The following is a 22,184-nucleotide window of genomic DNA, read 5'->3' on the forward strand; positions in this document are numbered from 1 at the left end:
CACAGAGCCGGGCCGTACTGATTTCCATAACCGGGTCTTCGTAGATAAGCCAAGTGAAGTCTCCACCATGATAGTCGTTTTGGTGCTGCAGACCAAATATAACTTTTAAACCACGTGCAGCCAGGTGAAGGCAACGGTCTGACTAGTGCACAATACTAGATAAAAAGCCAGACAGCGACCCATCGCGAGCTACGTGCTGGTTGGTTGACTTTTTCACCTCATCAACTCAAGACATTTTTACTGTCTGAATCGGCTTACCAGGCTTTTGACACGACTCACTGTAAAGGTAAGTGCGTTACACAGGCACCAATAAATACGACATCACAAGTAATGTAGTGTAAACCAACATCCGTTGCTGTGATATGCATATCCCAATTTTTTGGACTGCTGCATCTAGGATGTGGTGCTGTCCAGATAGCAACGCTTGTTCTCAATGAAATGGTAGCCATCCAGCTAGCAAGAGCTGACTGAGCTAACGCTAGTCTAACTTGGGTCATTCATCCCATGATGAATGGCTTTTGCATTGCACATAATTGTATAACTGACGTTAGTTGGCTAAATGGCGTTAGTTGACAGTGATGAAGTTGTCAAGAAAGCTGAATTTTGAAAGCGCGTAGGCCTAGGCTAGACTACTTCTTTGCTACTGGAAAATGTTTGAGTACTCTAACTTAGCCAGAGCTAGCTCTAGCTAACCAACGTACAGTAGTCATTTGTAGACTACCTAATCAAATCAAGCAAATTGTTGGATAGCTTTCATTAATTGTTTGCTCTTCATAAGCTTGTATGTTATTTTTTTTGAATTGAGACTTGTGACTGGTAAAATGTTATTTGAGAATAAGTGGTTAGAGAACTGGATATTTTAACATGCTTCTAAAAACTTTCTTGGTTTGGGATTTTTACAATGAGCAGGGGTTGCTGTAGAAACCGGCTGAGCCAGTTTTCCTTCCAAGACGTCCCCAATGTGCTTTTAGAGGATCAATGGTCGCTGTTGTCATTGTCTCTAGTATGCAATTATAGAACAACTGTAAAGTGATGCGGCTGAGTTGGGGTTTTATCCTTACATCAATCTTTTGCACCAGCGAGAGGGTGTGTTTACAGTTCCCTCTTACACACTTCAGGGTTCATATCTGCACACTGTTGCTTTTGACAACAAACCCAAATAGTTACAAAGGCGCTCATATTTCGCTTTGCATTAGTAACTTCAGTTTACTACAGAGAATACTCTCATCGGAACATAAAACGTAATTTACGTTCATAATGGTTTGTGTTGTTGAGAAGAATACGAAACAGACAATCAGTTGTTCAGCCTGCTGCAATAAGGTTTTAAAAACAGCCCTCACGTGCCATTAAAATTCCCTCTTAATGAAACACTTCCTAATCTATGTCAAGGCAGAACAAAGCCTGTGCTGTACTCATATAAATCCTACAAGGTCAGTTTATTTCCTGAGCACTCAATAAACCAAGACCTACAACTCCTTATCTGTCTGAAACTAGTCAGGCCTAAAGGTATTTAGAACACCAAAACTATGGTATAGTAGTAAAACAGGTGTAATCGTTTACCAATTAACTTGTGGCAGAGACTACAAAGCATGTTCCCTTACCTCAGTTTTAAAACCATTTCACAATTAATTTGATTTATTTAAATAATCCATCCATTTTATTAGACTAGGGGTCATTGTTTAGGTTGCACCTTTGACAGTTTCTAGTCAGATATATTTGCCATACGTCATTTTTTTTATCTTGGATAGTCAGATCTTGCGTGGTCAGATACGTTCTGATGTTGAGTTGGACAATATTTGTTATTTGACGAAATCTATAGGCCCTTCAGCTAGTCAGTTGAGGACTGCTGCCAAATGCCATCCCCCATCAGTGTTTTTATGACCTTTGAACCTCTTTAGTGTTCACTCACTAACTTGTGCAATTCTTTTTTTTGTTTAGTTTGAGCTGTTTCTGTTTGATTTCGGACCTGGTGTTCAGTGTAGCTTTGGTTAGGGTTCCTGTATTGTTTCATTTAGCCTGAATATCCGTACGGCATCGCCACTACTGAACCCAAGGTATCTAAAATGTCTCCTGCATTCAGAAAACGTGGGCATAGAGGACATTTTTCCATTTGATATGTTGGACTTGAAGGGTCTTTCGAAGCTTAGTGACCCCTCTTCCTTTATGTTGGCCATGTGATCAACTTGACCTCGTTTTTTTGTAGAGCTAATGCTGTTAGTCGTACAATACTGTGTATTGTCATTGTCTTTATTCTTAGTCATGGGACGGTATGTTCTGTGTGGGAGCTAGAATTGTGTAATGCTAGTCACAAGCATAAACTAGCATGTTGGATGCTCAAAATAGTTTGGAGATTTTATTGTAGATGAGATCTAGTGCCAGGAGGTCAGTTGGGCATTATATCTTTCATCTGGCCTACATTTAATCTATTAAGTTACTTGTTGATGTTGGACTGTCTCATGCCCTTTGATCCCTTGAACTAGTCCTTTTATTTTGAGGCACAATCAGACCAAGCTAAATCATTTCCCAGGCCTTCTTTACTTGGATTACGGCCCTGAGGATTGGAATGTGTCTTGTCCTTTAACTGTCTGGGACCCCATGCTGTGTTGAAACACTGTTGACTGTTTGTTCAGATGTGAAACTTTTCTTTTCTTCTTTCTTTTTGTACGGTTTTAGATTTCTGAAACTGATGTGGACGTTGTCATATTACCAGAATATAATAAAATAATATAATATAATAATTGCCAGATCTTAATGTTTTGTAACGCATGTCTTTCTGTAACTCATCTCCCCCAGTAGCAAGGTCTAATGGAAGTAGACCAAGTCTTATCTTGTCTGGGTGTGCAGGGCTTTTCCTAATTAATAATTTAATATTTTAAGGCTACTGTTGCATAGGCCTAAGCAAGTCTCATCCTTCTATTACTTCCTCATATCACAAACTGGGGTAGCTCCACCCAGTTCCTTAAGATCTGTAGCTTCTCAGTCTAACCCTAATCCAGCACACCTGTTTGACATGCGGAATCATGTTTGTGATAACTGTCAGATGTGTTTCTCATATGCAATTATCACAAACATGAATCATCTAATTATTAGTACCAGGTGTGCCAAGCCCTTCCATACAGAGTTCTCTTACTGAACCCTGCACCCAAGACATGACTTAATCTCAGAAATAGTCGACCAACCACAGTATGCCCAGTCTTGCTATAAGGTTGACAATTATGACTTTTCCTCCAGAGACTCCTTGCTAGATCAGAAGTTAAGGACTGGCTGTGCTCTGCTTCTTAACCACAATGAGTAACTGTTGAGTTTCTTACATTTACATTTAGTCATTTAGCAGACGCTCTTATCCAGAGCGACTTACAGTAAGTACAGGGACATTCCCCCAAGGCAAGTAGGGTGAAGTGCTTTGCCCAAGGACACAACGTCATTTGGCACGGCCAGGAACCGAACTGGCAACCTTCAGATTACTAGCCCGAATCCCTAACCGCTCAGCCACCTTACACTTCTTGACTTTTCTTCTTCTTCTCCTCCCAGATGATACTGCAGGTTGGAAGCATGCGTGGCTCAGCTGTGGGGCTGCTGGCCGTGCGCCGAGCATGCTTCCTGTCCCGCTGCACCCACAGCGCCCCCCAGGCGCTTCAGTACAAACCCATCAAGAAGGTCATGGTGGCCAACCGAGGTACTGCACCCACTGGAGTACCCTTCACTAGGGACCGTCTGCGCATGTAGATGTTTCTTGTTCCCTGTCACTTTAAATCACTTAGTCACTAAGTACTTTTTAACTTTTCCCCCTGTCCTGTAAGACCCATAAACCATGCTCTTCTTCTAAGTAGTCCCTTAACTCACCCATTTTGGGCTGATCAAGAGCATTTAACGTCACCCTCAGGTGAAATCGCTATCCGTGTGTTCCGGGCGTGCACTGAGCTGGGGATCCGCACCGTGGCGGTGTACTCGGAGCAGGACACGGGCCAGATGCACCGGCAGAAGGCGGACGAGGCCTACCTCATAGGGAAGGGCATGGCACCTGTGGCGGCCTACCTCCACATCCCAGACATCATCAAAGTGGCCAAGGTCAGTGAGCTTGATTCCTCTATATTTGATTCCGTTTTATCTTTTTCGGGGGGGGATTTGTTTGTAAGGAATGATGGTACATCTTCGTGTGTGTGTTTATTTATTTATTGGTAAAGCAACCATTGTTTAATTTCCTGTTTTTGTAACCTCCAGGAGAACGATGTGGACGCCATCCACCCTGGCTACGGCTTCCTGTCTGAGAGGTCGGACTTCGCCCAGGCATGTGTGGACGCAGGGGTTCGCTTCATTGGCCCTGCTCCTGATGTTGTTCGCAAAATGGGGGACAAAGTGGAGGCCAGGGCGATCGCCATCCGCGCAGGTCAGTTCACCCTCGCACACCCCTCACTGGGGTCTCGTCCTGCTTCTTCAAAGACCAGTTCTCAACCTCCTCTCTCTTACACTTCACATGTCAAACCATTCTGGATACACTGCGCTAATGTGACCGATGGGTTGACCATGGTGCAGTTGCTATTCAACTTAGGAGCTCTCCTGGACACGACATGCTGATGTGTCCAGTGGGGCCACGTTCTTGGCAGACCTTTCACCCGTGTTGTGTTTGGTCCTTCTGCCAGGGGTGCCAGTCGTACCCGGCACCGATGCTCCCATCGCCAGCCTCCACGAAGCCAAGGAGTTTGCCAACACCTACGGCTACCCGATCATCTTCAAGGCTGCCTACGGGGGAGGAGGCAGAGGCATGAGAGTGGTGAAGGAGTATGAGGTACAGGTCTCAGAGACGTGGTGATTTTAGAATACTGATCAATAAAAGAATTGGGCACCCAGTTGCGAAGCCCACACGCGCACAGACACAAAGACAAACATTACGCTTATCATTTCCTAAATACCCCCATAACTACTGGACCCCTCTGTCCCCTGCATGAACCATGTTCTGACTGCGCCACTGACGGGTTCCTTGACCCTTTGCAGGAGCTGGAGGAAAACTACCAGCGGGCGTACTCCGAGGCGCTGACGGCCTTCGGGAACGGGGCTCTGTTCGTGGAGAAGTTCATAGAGAAGCCCAGGCACATCGAGGTCCAAATCCTGGGTTAGTGTTTTTGAGAAAAGTTGTAAAAAAAAATTAGGCCTGTCACATCCTAAACCATAATAAGATGTTTCTTTTAACTTTTCTAAGTGATGAGTTATAGCTATGAGCAAGGGAGGATGCATGTCGACAATGTTCACTTTCCTGTTTGTCAGATGTAGTTTGAGACTCCAACCCTAATCCAGCCTATCTGATTCTAATAATGAGCTGCTTGACAAGCTGAGGCATGTTTGTCTCTCATTGGAGTTAAAATTTACAAGAGGGTAGATCTCCAGGAGCAGGGATGGACATCTCTGTGTTACACTAATAATGCTTTGCATGCAGATCATTGTTTTATGCCGACACGGTCAATACTGGAATCATCTTTAATTGTAGCTTAAATTGATATGAACCTAACATCATTATTATACATTTAATCCCAGCTATGTAAACATAAATATTCAATTTTTTTGACAAACTACATTCAAATGCAAGTGTGAGTCGACAATGCTGTAAAGCTTGGTGGATTCTTTCCTCCACAGGTGTACCAAGGAAGTGAATGATCAAGTCCAGTCTCTGTTTCTTACACTACACTACCCTCTTTGTTCTCCGTCCACCCTTTTTGTCCTCCCTCCAACCTCTTTGTCCTCCCTGCAACCTCTTTGTCCTCCCTGCAACCTCTTTGTCTTCGCTCTAACCTCTTTGTCCTTGCTCGCAGGCGATAAGTACGGTAACGTGATCCACCTCTACGAGAGGGACTGCTCCATTCAACGGAGGCACCAGAAAGTGGTTGAAATCGCCCCGGCAACACAGCTGGACCCCCATCTCCGAGACAGGCTCACTGCTGACTCTGTCAACCTGGCCAAACAGGTACGAGGACCCTTGTTCACCAGATCAGAAAATCTAATTTAGCTTGCTTGTGAAAAATGGGCTGTTCAATGTCACAAAGGGCGTCACAGATGCCCACAGATCTGCACTTATTTATATGAAATTGTACATTTTATTCATTTTGCAGACGTTTAAAAAAATAAATAATCTAACGCGACATGCAAATGGGGCACATTGAAAGTACAGCAGAAGGTTTATTTGCTCAGTGAGAACATCTAAGGAACTGAGCGTGAGGAAATTGAACCGGGCCTTCCAAGGAGAGTAAATAACATGGCGTCCCTTAGCTGTGAACTAGTCTGGATTCAAGATTAGATAAAAAGCACAATTTCGTTTTTGTTTGGGAAGGAAAAACCGGCATTCGATAATGCCGGAATGATTACGCCTGCATACTGCAAAATACAGTAAAAGAATCTTGTTCAAAGGCTCTTTGTGTCCTTCAGAGAATAAACAAGCGGCATTAACTGTGAGTGACAGCTGGGAAGCATTCTGTGTTCCTTGTTAGGCAGTTAAAATGCCTTGGATGCCAAACCATCAATCCTCTCTCGGTTACTTCCTGTTCATCATACTCACTGCCTGAAAACGAGAACAATTCGATTTTGGGGGAGGGGGGTGATAAAGGGCAGGGCCTTAAAAGATAAAGATGTTATTTTCAACATGAATGATTTTTCTCTCGCTCTATGCTATTGTGCACAGAGAGCTCTGTAGCAGCCTGTGACAGGGATGACATTCTTCAGAAGGAAATATCGGAGTGTAAAAAGGGATTTAGGGAAAACGGAATAGCAGCAATTTAGCAGGGGAGGAAGTTGCCTAAAGGGATAAAGACGGGATCAAAGCAAGACTTGAGCTGTAATTAAAGCAGCTGTACTCGATTTCCACCTGCAGTTGAAGGAGAGACCCACTAGATGGCAGTGTTGAGCTGAACAGGTGGGGCCTGCTGCCTCAAGCAAGCAACGAGTGAAACTGTCACTCCCACAAACAATAACGAACAATTTACTGTGGTGTCATGTAAATACGTAATTTCTGGCTGTCTTGATTGCAATCAAGAAGGGATCCTGTTAATTGTTTGTTGAAAATAATTACATTTATCTCTGAAGAATTACTGAATTAGTATCTGTTGCATCTTGAGATATCTCCTTACAGCTGGGTAAGGAAGCTAATGAGATTGGGAGAATGACTGCCAGTCTCTACTGCTCCTCATGTCTCCGAAGTGCTTAGCTTCCGACTGTCTTATTCAGTGTTTCTAATCATTCAGTGTGTGTATAAATGTTGATATACATTAACTGGAAATGTATAACAGAGAGAGGGCTTTTATAAAAACAACTTTCAGGGAGAACCCTGGCTGTGAACAAGCCCTAGTTTCTTTTGCAGGAAGGTCTGTGCGTCCACCCTGGGTCTCAGGGACGCTGCTGTGCCCAGTCTCCCGCTCCATCTGCCATGTCAATCGTTTAACACACTGAAATGTACAAGTACATTAGCGTGCGTGTGTGCGGGAAAATTGGTGGGTTGGTAGGAAGGGCGGGGTTTTGAGAGGCCTGTGTGTGTGTGTGTGTGTGTGTGTTAGAGATGAGGGAGAATGGGAATGAGGGGCGAGAGGGGGATGGGGAGATGTGTGAGAAAGGGAGTGCTGGAGGAGGGGGGAGTAGAGGAATGAAAGGGAAAAAGAAACGGGTGTGAGGGAAGCAGAGAATTGAGAGTTCTCGTCCCATCTGCTCGGTCATATGGCAGATATGAGATGAAGACGAGCTGAAATCGGGAGATAACATTTGGAGATGCGCTTGGAGTGTCAGAAACTAAAATCTGCCACCGGCCTGATTACACAAGCCCACATTCTGTTTACCTGTTCCTACCCTTGGCCGAGAGCTGGTTCCGCATTGACCTTTCCCCTCTACCGATCAACGTTTCTCCTATAGTCTCCACGGTCCGCAGGATCTTGGGTTTACTTCATGTGATTACTTTTTCTGCTGCATCATAGACCGGTTCAGTATTCTGGGATTATGTTATCACAGCTCCAATTCTCAGCAATTCTCGGTTTCAGTCAGAGGGGCCCCAGAGTGACGCGAGTTGAAACGAAATGTGACTGTAGCAATCAGTGTGGGTTACCAAGCTTGGAGGATCGGTGTGAGTTTTCCCTGGGAGATGCCTGCTGGTGCAGGGTCAGTGTTGACTGACTCTGAGGGTTATCTTTGGGTTATCACTCATGCATCGTTATGCATCCATGGAGGTCAGACTGTGAGCTTGCTTAGACAGACTCTGTGGCAAAGGGTTAGTGTGCCAGTGGATGAAGGCTGGTTATTGTTAGATGTTTTTTTTATAGATGCTTTTTCCCCCCAAAACCTATTTGCTAACACCACCGAGCCCTGCTGCTAATGAAGAAAAGTATGAAAGGGGCTTTTGTTTTGTCTTTGGAATATATAAAATAATAGATTTTACTTTTGCGTAGATATTTGAGCATAAGTGCTGATAACCAAATTCCATGATGTTGTTGTGTGCTGGATCTAGGCTTGTTTCTCCGAGTCTATTGTTTTTCCTTGTTCGGTTATACCGTCCACGCAGAACTCTCAAGGTCGGTGTGATTCAGAGACTAAACAATTCAGAGGCTTATCGAAGCCCTGAACCCGCTGAATCAAATGCTTATTGAATAGACGAAAGGAAACTAGAACTGAGAGCTTACTTTAAAAAAAAAAGTCAAATAAAACAGGAACTCCATATGGCGGCCCCCAAAAAACTCAACACCGTCACCATTTATTATGTTTTATGGCGCCGGTCTCCATGGTGACGGCAGCCGTATCCAGAGACGATTTAAACACAGGTGGGGTTCACAGCCTTGACCGAGTCTTTCTTCCTCTTGTTCACGCACGCATTCACTCCCTCCCGCTCTCGTTACTTTGCCATCCGACCTCCATTCAGTCGAAAAACAAATGTTTGTTTCCAGATTCAGTCTTCAGTGACACACCAGAACCACTTTGAAATAGCCAGTGTATATATGTGTATATATATATATATATATATATATATAAGGATGACTGGAGTTTTTATTTATTTATTTATTTATAACATTTTCTCCTGTGTTTTTCCATCTCGGTGCTCTCCTTTTCTGGTCCTCCCTACCTTCCTCCCTCGCTCTCGATCTCTCACACTTTCTCTTTCTTTCTTTTTACCTGTGTGTGGTTCTGTCTGTTCTCCTTGCCTCCTGATCAAAGCTCTGTCCAGACTGCTATCTCCCAGGACCCTGTGGTGCTGGAAACCAACATCCCTGCCACCCTGCTAATACCTTCCACATCACACCACTTCATTAAAAGACGTGTGAATAGCTTGCATACAAAACCGGTTTCGAAATAAATCGAAAAATGCTTTATTTGAAGAGCAAATACAGAGCCAAGCACACTTGATGGCTTTCCATCTACTGAAATAGACTGACATTTGGTGTAGCGATTGCCATAAGCCCTTTTGGCGAACAGCATAAATACACCATGTGTCCCTGTGTTTGGTTCCATATTTATGCCGCGTGATCTGATATTGCATGTCGGATCTCTACTCGTTTTGCGCCGATTCACATTGGGGGAATGTGAATGGATGATACTGTCTCCTTGGCAGAGATTGGGGGTTTTGGAGCGAGGGATGAGTCTGTGATGACTTGGATGAGATGTGTGAGTGTTGGCTGGTGTCGTCTCCAGTCCTGCGGCAATGTGGACGAGAACTGGTCCTGCTGGCTCCCTGGAAGTTCAGTTACAGCTGCCATGACGACAGACAACACTGACATGAGAGATACTGGAGACATAGGGAGTCAGGTGGCTGAGCGGTTAGGGAGTCGGGCTAGTAATCTGAAGGTTACCGGGTCGATTCCCGGCCGTGCCATATGACGTTGTGTCCTTGGGAAAGGCACTTCACCCTACTTGCCTTGGGGGGAATGTCCCTGTACTTACTGTAAGTCGCTCTGGATAAGAGCGTCTGCTAAATGACTAAATGTAATGTAAGAAACTCAATACTTCTAATACTTCTAGTACTAAATGTACTGTGTGTATCTAGTTTCCTAAACACTTCATGAACCATAACTTGCCACAGTGTAGTGTCCACGGACCTTAGCTGTTATCACACACTTGTGTTCCTTTTATCTTCCTGTGTGGTGCCATTGAGTTGTTCCTGAACTCCTGTTTGTAAAAATGACCTGTTCAGCCTCAACGATATCAGCAAAGTCACTCAGAGGCACCAGGGTTAGAGGACAGAATTTCAAGAAAGGAAAAAGGGTATAAAAATACATGCCAACAGGTGTTCGCTATTACAAGCAAGCGGGGACAGAGACGATCACAGTTTTCTCCAGAAGGATCCCCATATCAGGAAAGAGGACAGCTGTGCCTAAAAGGGTCAGCTGCAATTGTCAGCATGACCCCTGACCCCCGGCACTGAAGTTTCATGCCAGGCACTGATGTCCATTTGCTCAGGCTTGTAGAGGATTAAATGGGCCTGACATCTGGTTTCCTTTAGTCTTTGTCACACGATTTACTTGGTGTTGATCACTGTAGGAATACAATACAATAGGAATACATTATGTGAATGATTAATGGGATACAATACAATAGCCGATATACTGATTTAGATTAACATAAGCACCGAAGGAAATCAAGATTTCTCCTACACAGCTGCAAATGTAGTTAGTAAATTAAGATTATAATCATTTGGTCTGTAAATCACCTGTGCTTTTAGGCCATAAAAATGAGATTTTACAAGGCAAATTTATTTTCAGCAGACACTTTTATCCAAAGGGGGACAAATGATTAACCATATTGACGTGTTTCTGACTTGTGTTTTGCTGTGCTCTGTCTGTCTGCAGGTGGGCTATGAGAACGCAGGCACAGTGGAGTTCCTGGTGGACAAACATGGCCGCTACTACTTCATCGAGGTCAACTCCCGCCTACAGGTGGAACACACCGTGACCGAGCAGATCACAGAGTGAGTGACAGCCTACCTGCCGTTGCCTAGAAACCCCTCTCCTCTCTCAACCCCTAGCGTGCTCGCCCATCCTGGGAAACCCTTTCCATGGGTTAGGATTAGCCCAGTGAAACAGTGGATCAATATAATGGTATATTCAAGCTAGGCAGTAAGTAATCCCTTTTGTTTATAGGTGTTACGGATGCCGCCATGGCTGTATCGGTTGAGTTTGGGTTGTGGTGGTCATTTGAACTTTGTCTTCCAAGGCTTTTCAAAAGCCATAAAAATTGCCAAATAAATCGTCCGTCTTTGTATATAAATATGATACATGGTTGATCTAGATACAGTTAGGTCCATAAATATTTGGACATTGACACAATTTTCATCATTTTGGCTCTGTATACCACCACAATGGATTTGAAATGAAAATGAAACAATCAAGATGTGCTTTAAGTGCAGACTTTCATCTTTAATTTCAGGGTATTTACATCCAAATCAGGTGAACAGTGTAGGAATTACAACACATTTTATATGTGCCCCCCCCCTTTTTAAGGGACCAAAAATAATTGGACAAACTAACATAATCATAAATCTAATTGTCACTTTTAATACTTGGTTGCAAATCCTTTGCAGTCAATGACAGCCTGAAGTCTGGAACCCATAGACATCACCAGACGCTGGGTTTCGTCCCTGGTGATGCTCTGCCAGGCATCTACTGCAACTGTCTTCAGTTCCTGCTTGTTCTTGGGGCATTTTCCCTTCAGTTTTGTCTTTAGCAAGTGAAATGCATGCTCAATTGGATTTAGGTCAGGTGATTGACTTGGCCATTGCAGAACATTCCACTTCTTTGCCTTAAAAAACTCTGGCTGCTTTCGCAGTATGCTTCGGGTCATTGTCCATCTGCACTGTGAAGCGCCGTCCTATGAGTTCTGAAGCATTTGGCTGAATCTGAGCAGATAATATTGCCAGAAACACTTCAGAATTCATCCTACTGCTTTTGTCAGCAGTCACATCATCGATAAATACAAGGGAACCAGTTCCATTGGCAGCCATACATGCCCACGCCATAACACTACCTCCACCATGCTTCACTGATGAGGTGGTATGCTTTGGATCATGAGCAGTTCCTTCCCTTCTCTTCTCTTCCCATCATTCTGGTACAAGTTGATCTTGGTCTCATCTGTCCATAGGATGTTGTTCCAGAACTGTACAGGCTCTTTTAGATGTTTTTTGGCAAACTCTAATCTGGTCTTCCTGTTTTTGAGACTCACCAATGGTTTACATCTTGTGGTGAACCCTCTGTATTTACTCTGGTGAAGTCTTCTCTTAATTTTTGACTTTGACACAGATACGCCTACCTCCTGGAGAGTGTTCTTGATCTGGGGTTTTTCTTCACCAGGGAAAGAATTCTTCTGTCATCCACCACAGTTGTTTTCCGTGGTCTTCCGGGTCTTTTGGTGTTGCTGAGCTCACCAGTGCGTTCTTTCTTTTTAAGAATGTACCAAACAGTTGATTTGGCCACACCTAATGTTTTTGCTATCTCTCTGATAGGTTTGTTTTGATTTTTCAGCCTAACGATGGCTTGCTTCACTGATGGTGACAGCTCTTTGGACTTCATATTGAGAGTTGACAGCAACAGATTCCAAACACAAATACCATACTTGAAATGAACTCTAGACCTTTTATCTGCTCCTTGTCAATGAAATAACGAACTCCCATGAGGGAATAACATACACCTGGCCATGGAACAGCTGAGCAGCCAATTGTCCAATTACTTTTGGTCCCTTAAAAAGGGGGGGGCCACATATAAAATGTATTGTAATTCCTACACCGTTCACCTGATTTGGATGTAAATACCCTGAAATTAAAGCTGAAAGTCTGCACTTAAAGCACATCTTGATTGTTTCATTTAAAATCCATTGTGGTGGTATACAGAGCCAAAACGATGAAAATTGTGTCAATGTCCAAATATTTATGGACCTAACTGTATGTGCATGACATTTGGCGTCACGTTGACAAGTGATTGATGCGGTTAATGTTATTTGGATTGTTGTGTGGTAGGTCTGATGAGGTGATGAATATGAGTTAATACACCTTGGCTCAAGAGATGTATTTTCAGAGAGGTGCCAGACAACAAGGGAACTGAAACAAAACGTTAGCAGTGTAGTGTGCCAGGGTACTGACAACCTGCATGGCCATCGCACCTGTCTGCCCAAGTTCTCACCTTCCTGTTCAGTTGTGCGTGTGTTCACACCTGTCAGTTCAGTGTCTGGTCTGCTATGCCAGAGGACACCTGCCTTGTTGCTGTTGTGCCAGTGTGCACCTGCCTGTCGTGTACAGTGTCTGGTGAGAGTGTCTGCTGCGCTCGTCCATTAGATCCAGAATGCCGGAGGGGTAAACATGGGCTCCAACTCCATGTTTTATTTGCATCCATACTGCCAATTTAATTAGATCTTTTTCTCATAATATTCAGTGTGGGGGACCTAGGTCTAGTTTGGGGTGATTGGGAGGATTTTTTTGGTTGTAAATAAACCGTAGAAGTAGAGAGAGAGAGAGCCAGATCAAGACTGGTCTCTCAAACTCTTCTAATTGAACAAACATGCCAACATACTCATCACATGGGTTTCCTCTACAGCAAGACCCCCCCAAACGTAGGGAACAAATAGCTCTCCAGCACTTGGACTTGGTGGCTGTTGATATGGCTGAGCACTGTTATTGCCTCCACTTGGAGGAGAGAGAGCCAGAAGAAGATGGGAGGGAAGGGAGAAATTAGGAGAGAATTTCTTCAGTGGACACTTCAGTAAGTGTGTGTTCTGGTGTTGCCACTCTCTAAACGCGTGCGTAACGTTGTATGAATAATACAAATTTATTCTTAAGTCATCCAATCCAGTGATCTGTGATTGTTTGTGCACTTACCCACACAAGAATAAAGCACTTGAAACGCCGCCGGCTTTTTCCTCTTTGCCTGAATGATTGAGTGAAGTGGTGCTGAACGGTAGTCCCTGTCAGTGTTTGCATTGTACAATCTGTAGCACAAGGACATCTGTGGTAAGTAACATGCATCGACTGGTACATGCCTGTGTGGCGTTGTCAGTCCTGTGTGCAGGTAGGCTTGCTGCGAGTGTGTCTGAAACCTGCGGCAAGGTGACATACACACCGGCTTTGTTACAGGCCCTCAGAGACGGGAGATGTTCAAATAATTAATTCGATCATTAAACGGCCTTGTTATTGTTTGGGCATGTGTGCACACAGCCAGATGGATCTCTGTGTGCTTTTGTTGTTGTTCGTTTTGCTCCTGCTACTGACTGTGGGCCTCTCTATTTGTGCGTGTCTGCCCCTGTGGAAGGAATGGAGCTTCATTCATTATAAATGTCCATCGTGTTGCATGAAATTGAAACTGTCAGGCGGCAATTGGCATTTTGCAGGAGCCCCGTTCTGAATGATTGGGTGTAGAAATGCACATGACTGTAATGCACTTGATTCTGATTTAGAAACGTCTAAAGGGGCATGTTTTCCAGATGCCACAGGTGCCTTTTTTATTTATTTAAATACATATTTAATTTGTTCTCCTTCTGATATCTGGACTTTGCCCCAGTGGATTCGGATCACAGCTCTGTCTAGCAGTAAACGCCAGTGCTGCATCATGACTTTCAATTGGTCAAAGCGATTTAGCATAATTTACAATTCCTCTGTAAGGGGCAGAGCATTAAAACCATTAGAAGCAGCCTATCATGTATTCCTACATTTAATCTCTTAACAGAATAAATCTGCAACATGCTTTTAATGTCATTGCACGTAGCTTAATGGATTTCTCTTTTTTTAGCTTGCGTTGAGATGCTATTTTTGTTTCATAACCATCTTATGTGGAGTCCTTTTGAAACCTGTCTTACGGGTCCATTATCTCGTCTGAAACAGAGGCCGCACCCATTGGTGCATTATCTAGTCTACCGTGTTCATTTCCTCCTCTCACTGCAGGGAAGTCATTACAATTACAATTCTCTCAGCATTTCGCCACCTCCAGTACTTCCCACTGTTGTGTGTGTGTGTGTGTGTACGCTCTCACTGACCCTGTAATGGCTTTCTAATCACCGGGTTGTGGCTAGATTGCAGCTGTGTATTTGTTCATCCTCTGCAAGAAATTCGGGGGAAAAGGGGCTTGGGTGGATGAAAGACGGGTGGCTTCATAACTGGCAGTGAAGGGGCTGAGGAGGAGGCTGGTTCCCTCATGACCTGGCAGGCTGCCAGGCTGAGATGATGAAGAAACGAGAGCCGTGTTTTTCTCAGTGAAAGTATTTCTGAGGAGAGATGGAGGGGCATTAAATCCTGCGACACGTGCAAACTGCCACCTTGTTTGTTACTTGGCATCAGCAATTAAAGTGGAATTGGAAGTTGGACTGAATTCTCTCTCACATCTTTCTCTTCATGCCTCCTATTCCCCCCCCCCCCCCCCCCCCCCCCATCTATTTTACACTATTTCTCACCTCACACACACTAGGGCTGGGCGGTATGACGGTACATACCGTGCGACGGTAGAAATGTGTCTACCGGGAGAGATTTGGCTATACCGTTTCAACCGCGGTATACTTTTTTTTTTTTTTTTTCCTGGTTGTTGTATTGTATGTAAGCCATCATATAAATCGCATTCTTGCGATATTTAGAATTGTAGTTAAACTTTTATTTGATTTGCTATTTTCGTTTGACCTTGAAGCACATTTGCGTTGGTCTGACGGAATTTTCGATGTGGAGCGTATTTTGTCTAAGCGGACCACATTCATGCCGATGCTAATTAATTATATATTTGATGACCCATTCTGCAACCAATTCGATTTGTTGTTCAAGTTTGATGTCTTGTGCTGTAAATTTATTGTTGTAAAATTACACTGGTGGCGTTGCTAGCATTCTTGATCTAGGATGACTAGTGAAGGCTAACTACTGAGAGTGAGGTCATGCCGGGAAATATCAAACTGAGGCTTTAACGTATCGACCGAGCTTTAACGAGGTTGATACGCCGAAACCGAAGTTAGATATGGATAGTAAAACTCAGACTGATCGCTTTTGCTCTTTTTGGCATTATGGATTCGTATTGAGCTGTGAGTAGGTCACCACGCGGATGGCATGACTGCGCATCAGCCAATCGGAACGCTCGTACTGTCGTTGCCTTTTGTTAATAGCCAGTAACGTCTTTTACATATTTACAGAACAATTACTATACCGTGATATATACCGTGATATAAAATTACTCATACCATGATAGAAGATTTTGGCCATATCGCCCACCCCGCACACGCACACACGCACACACACACACACACACACGCACACAGAGAGAGCTCATACCCCAGTTTGGGTTTTGTGCAGTGCAGTCTCTGCCTCCTCAGCTCTTGTCCTCCTTGTCTCTTGTTTTTATTCCCCTCTCTCTTTGTTCTCACTACCACCCTAAAAACAGTAGGACGCGTTGGAGACGTCAGTGGGAGAACATCAGTAGACTCTGAGGAGGTAGCAGGGAGAAAGGAGAACGTGTGACGGGTTGTCACGACTGATGCGAGTGTGTGTGTGTTTGTTCTACCTAAAAGTGTCTCTAGATATTGGCTAATCTTGCGTAGTAGAATGCCTGTTTTGATTATAAAAAACGCAAAAAAGAATTGAAGGATTTCTCCTCCAATCTGAAAGTGATGTCTAGTGAGTCTACTGGCTTTGGTTAGAGGTCAACCTAACAGACAAGAGAGAACTGCCTATAATTATACTCTTTCTACCCCAGAATTTCTAGTGCCAAAATAGGGTCTGTAAAGTTTGCCCTAATAATGAGTTGTAGTCAGGCATCACTGGGTGCTGGTGAACTGCTATGGACAGGCAATTTGATGCAGCATCAGCAAGCTAAAATACTCTATTCGCAGGTCTGTAATTCCTTTTGTTATGCAAGTGTGTGTGTGTGTGATTTACCAAAAATATATAACATTTAATGGGGTGGGGGAGCAACTTGGATACGGTACTTCTTCTTTAGATACTTCAGGAGTGGAGTTACTGATGTTTAACAGTAAAACTAGATGTTTTCTTACTCCTTGGGGCTTCAGGGCACCAAACATGGTTGCATTATAATAATAAAAAAAAACACCATTTAACAGAAGTGTTGTTATTTTAATACCAATTTGTTTTATTGAGGTTGGAACTTGTGCCCTGTAGCATCACTTTCATGTTCCTGCATGTTCCTGCAACGCTTTCATTCGATTGTTTTAGCCGAAAAACATTTCTATGGCAACGTAAAAATTTATCAGTTTGTTGCTGTGATGTATGCGAGTTCTAGGCGACTTTTCACGTCATTACGGACGAGTGTTAGATTGTATTCCCGTCAGAGTCCGTCTGTCAGTCTGGCCTGGGTCCCTCTCGGCCTCAGACTGTAGTTGGGTCTGAACGGGTGTCAGTTATCTCTTACCCTAAGGACCTACTCTCTTCGCTCTGTTCCCCTCGAGTTGAACCAAGCTTTTCTTTCACTTTCCTCTCTCAGGGTGCGTGTGCGCACGTGTGTGTGTGTGTCCTGATTCCATCAGGGGATATTTTCCAGTGGGGGAAAAACTTGTGAAATCAAGTCAGAGCTGTGAATGTCGATGGGCTATAAGATTTATTTGTCTGCGGAAAATAATGTTAATGTGATCAAAGTGTCTGTTTCAATGGACATTGAGTATTACAATGTGTTCTCCATCTTCCCCCAGTGTGGACCTTGTGCACGCTCAGCTGCGTGTGTGTGAGGGCCGCAGCCTGCCTGAGCTGGGCCTCAAACAGGACAAGATCCGGATCAACGGCTACGCCATCCAGTGCCGCGTCACCACCGAGGACCCCGCCCGAGGCTTCCAGCCCGACACCGGCCGACTGGAGGTAGGCCTTTCTCCAGGCAGCCCTCTCTCCTCTGAAACAACCCCCCTCACCTCCACCTTTCTCTGACTGTTACTCCCCCTCTCCGGCCCAGTCCAACCCAGGGTGGGGTCTTTAGAGCATGGGGCTGTTTGTTTTGTAGTTGCTGGAAACCAACACTGTTCCCACAGGACAGTGCAACACAAAAATCGTTTCCTCAGGCTTTTGTCGATTCATAATACTGCTCAGATTCATATTCGATCCCGCCTCCTGGCCACGTCTGAGAAACGCAGACCTTGAATCAGACCTTGAAATCAATCATTTAAACATAACACGCTCTCCACATATTCATTAAAACTGCAGGTGAGGTTAGTTTGGGTTACCACGAGTGATTTTCCCCCTGAATGTTATAGGAGCCGTAGCTCTAAACTGCACCAAAGCTGATCAGAGAGGAGCGCGTGCAGACATGCTAATACCTGCCCTGGTTTCTGCCTCTGTCTATGGGCCTCTCGGACTCTCATTGGTCGTCGATGTTAGTTCCCAGTGAGGCAGGACATCGCTGGGTCACATTCAAAGAGCTGCAGGGGGGAAACCACTGCCAAAATGGATAATAAATTAGAAGAATAGATTAATACATTTACATTTAGTCATTTAGCAGACGCTCTTATCCAGAGCGACTGACAGTAAGTACAGGGACATTCCCCCCGAGGCAAGTATGGTGAAGTGCCTTGCCCAAGGACACAACTTCATTTGACACAGCCGGGAATCGAACCAGCGACCTTCTGACTACTAGCCCGATTCCCTAACCGCTCAGCCACCTGACTCCCTAATAATAATAACACCATAATCCACACATGCGTTCACCCCCCCCCCTCCCCTCCAGTGATTTCTCTCAAGGTTTGAGAACACTTGCCACAGTGTCCCCCCCTGTAGTGTAGAGGATCGGTATTACAAACCTCGAATTAAATCATTTTGGAAGAAAAAAATGTGCGTTCTGCATTCACTGTTTCCCACCTGTGCACGAGCTACAAAGGATGTGTGACGCAACTGTGTCATGCAGCGCTGCAGAGCTCTGAGGACAACATTAAACATGTTGGTCTAACGGCAGACATGTTTAAACCCCCGTTTGATACAGTTGTGTATGAAATGAAGTGTTGTCGATACAAATAAACAACTCTGGCGTCAAAGTGGAATGATGGAATTCTCCCTCCGTGGCGCTTCTTCGATAAGGAGAAATCAGAGAATCAGACTTGAAATTGTTATTACTTCAAACACTTTGGACCCCTGGCAGAATCGAAGGGGAGAGAGAGAGAAAGAGAGAGGGTGCGAGAGCGAGCAAGGGGATAGATGAAGGCAAATTGAATAGGCCCTGACCTCTACTGTGGTAGATGTTTGGCTGTGGTTATTTCCCAGGAGTAAATAGGGAGATATTGAAGGTGTGTTGCAGGGGGGCCAAGAAGGGTTATTGCTGGAGCAATAAGATGGATGGATGAATAAATGCATCCTGGATGCGTGTGTGAGAATTAACCCCAGTGAATGGAGGCTTTGTGGTCTCACGGCAACCGGTAGAGACGAGCGTCTGAAAGGCTACGTGTTGTTACTCCTCTCGGCTCGGTGTTCTGATTCTGATTCTAGGTGTTCTGATTCTGATTCTAGGTGTTCTGATTCTAGGTGTTCAGATTCTAGGTGTTCTGATTCTAGGTGTTCTGATTCTAGGTGTTCTGATTCTAGGTGTTCTGATTCTAGGTGTTCGGCTGCAGGCTCCTTTGTGAAAGGGTTCTACACTGACACCAGGGTTTGTAATCAGTTCCCTGAGGTACACAGGACAAAGTAAGACTTCTTCACAAAACAGAATGCTGAGGATAACTGAGGACAAAGTAGGAAAGGAGGTTGGGAATATTTGAGGGGAATGTTTGAGGCCGTGCGAGGTGAGGAGATGGGAGCGGTGCGAACGACACAAGGGAAGTGACTGCTTTCAGACGTGCAGGAAGACTGTTGCCCTTTTTCACGAGGAGGAAGAGCGCCTTCACGCTCCTGGACATGCCTGCGTAGGCCTTGCCGGTCTCCATCCCATGCGCCTCCTTCCTCTTCCTTAATTACCCCGTCGTGACTTTGATGCCTCTCGCTCAGGGCAGGTAGTCGATGAACAGTCCCGAAATGTGAAAATTACATTTTCGAAATCAGACGGGAGAACCTTCATGTGCCAAGATCGTCTTGAGTTAAAGACACATGCTGTCTCTGAGCTCCTTTGTGCGTGTCGTTAATCCATGATTTGACTTTTTCTTATCTCTCCAGGGCTGATCAATAGTCGGATCGATCGGCCCTCTTCCAATACGTTTGTCCAGGCTAGTTCTATATGTTTATTTCCATTGAACAGTCGGGGGGGGCTCATCTTTACTTGACTGTTTATTGAACATTGTGCCTGGTAGCTGAGATGTGGTCATTGTGCACTGTTCCTGGTAGCTGAGATGTGGTCATTGTGCACTGTGCCTGATCTGTGCCTGGTAAATACAGACCGTTCCTTAACTGAGACAACCAATACGGATATAACTATGCACTAATGATGATACATTTGATTTATATAGCAAGCTGTAGTTTCCATATGCACTATTTGCATGTCGCTTTGGATAAAAGTGTCTGCTAAACAAGTCAAATGTAATGTTCTCTGCTGCAAGGTTAAAGCTTTACATAAGATGGGTTATATTGCACTGTGACAGATGTTTTGGTATTTGTCAGCTTGAAGGAGATTTGCAGGAAAATAATACAATTTAGCTTTTATTGCCTGAGTGTGTAACCAAGGGGGAATAAAGAATTTATTAAGCTGTTATATTTTTTGTCCTTCACAATGTTTGTGAGAAAGTAGAATGACACTCGTGAACAATTGCTTCCTACGAGGACGGCAGGTTTGTGCTGGGCAAGGAGCAAGCTTACTCCTGCAGACATTCAACCCTGCTCTAAACAGGCAGTGTGTGGTGTCTGCCTGCTCTAAACAGGCAATGTGTGGTGTCTGCCTGCTCTAAACAGGCAGTGTGTGGTGTCTGCCTGCTCTAAACAGGCAGTGTGTGGTGTCTGCCTGCTCTAAACCGGCAGTGTGTGGTGTCTGCCTGCTCTAAACAGGCAGTGTGTGGTGGTGTTGGTCTTTGGCTGCTCAGTAGATGTTCTTGGCTGGAGATGCAGGAGCGTTCAGGACCTCTCTGCTCCTCTGGGTTCAGCGCCACTACAGTCCATCTGCCAAACAGACGAGATGGTGCCAGTGGAGGAGTCATTACTATTTCACTATGGTTTTGTTTTTTACACAGAATGCATTGGTTGGGTTGTGCAGAATGCATTGGTTGGGCTGTGCGTTATTTATTTAGCAATTACATTATTGTGGAAGTAGTTGAGTCAAGATGGTGTCTTAACCAACTACTGCTGCCAGCTGGTCCTGCTCCAGGGCGCAAGGAACTGAGACCCCCTCACCCCCTCCACCCACACTATTCTCAGTCAACTCAAGCGCCTCCACTCCCCCCAAACCCAGACTCCCTTTCCTCAACCACCACCCTGACCTTTCCCAGTCCCTGTCCCTGCAGTTCCACGGTATGGAGAACACCCTGTCCCTGAGCCACCGCGAGCAGCTCCTGGTTACCAGGGATGGGCACCATCTGCTCTGACCACACACCCTTACTAGCTGTCCATGGCCTGGGCGGCTCCCCTGGCCCTTGGCCCCCCCTTGGTAAACACCAAGCCTGCCACCCAGGGACCGTTAATGGTCCACGGCTGACTAATCACCTTGTTGTCGTTGCGGGAAAGATTCATGTTAAAAGCGTCGGATTCAGACCGAGGTGCTGTTTACCCCTCGCTTCAGTTTCACTGAGGTTGTTTATTCCGCCCCGCTCTGTTGAAATCGGTAGGTCCACCGTTAAGCGTGATAAATTGCCCTAACCGCGAGGGTGTCGGGGGGGGGGGGGGGGGGGGGGGAAGCCGACTGAAGACACGTTAAATGCCCTCCCCTGAGGACCACTGGCAGTCCTGGTGTTGTCTGGACCTCTATTGGTTCCTAGTAAGCTGTGTTGGTGACTGAACTCAAGCTGCTGAGCTGATGCTCAGGGGGGAAAAAAGGGAATTACTGATTTAAAAAGATGTTTTGTAGTTCAGTTGCTTAGCTGCTTCAATATTGATTTTCTTGCTGTGGAGGAAGTTGTTTTTTTTTTTCCTCCTGTTTTGGCTCTCATACACCTGTTCAGGTACAGCTGTGCCCCAGTAGTTTCTCTGAGAGAAACTGTTGTGAAATCAGCCATGTGGCGACTGATTCAATTTCAATTTCCTGGTTGTCAGCCTGTTCCTGTTTTGAGTTAGAAGGCTAGAGTGCACGCAAGCTCTTAATGAAGAGATACTCATAGAAAATTCCATTGTGTCTAAAACCAGTCCTTTTCATGTGGCCTTGTTCTTAATGTCCACT

General features: G+C 44.9%; 1 protein-coding gene across 2 annotated transcripts in view; it reads left to right on the forward strand.

The window, feature by feature from the left end:
- Positions 1-26: 26 nt before the first annotated feature.
- pcxa (pyruvate carboxylase a) overlaps positions 27-22,184 on the forward strand; it is a 56,180-nt gene continuing 34,022 nt past the window's right edge. The window contains exons 1-9 of one of the 2 annotated variants that reach the window (XM_062485177.1): positions 27-286; positions 3,532-3,676; positions 3,884-4,068; positions 4,222-4,387; positions 4,641-4,786; positions 4,993-5,110; positions 5,805-5,956; positions 10,803-10,921; positions 17,608-17,770. In XM_062485177.1, the coding sequence (XP_062341161.1) occupies positions 3,532-3,676; positions 3,884-4,068; positions 4,222-4,387; positions 4,641-4,786; positions 4,993-5,110; positions 5,805-5,956; positions 10,803-10,921; positions 17,608-17,770 (1,194 nt within the window). In that variant the 5' untranslated portion in view covers positions 27-286. Of the gene's footprint in view, positions 287-1,920; positions 2,055-3,531; positions 3,677-3,883; positions 4,069-4,221; positions 4,388-4,640; positions 4,787-4,992; positions 5,111-5,804; positions 5,957-10,802; positions 10,922-17,607; positions 17,771-22,184 lie in introns of those variants that run through there. The other variant, XM_062485178.1, reaches the window with a different exon arrangement.

Source organism: Osmerus eperlanus, chromosome 19 (genome assembly GCF_963692335.1).
Source record: "Osmerus eperlanus chromosome 19, fOsmEpe2.1, whole genome shotgun sequence".
NCBI lineage: Eukaryota > Metazoa > Chordata > Actinopteri > Osmeriformes > Osmeridae > Osmerus > Osmerus eperlanus.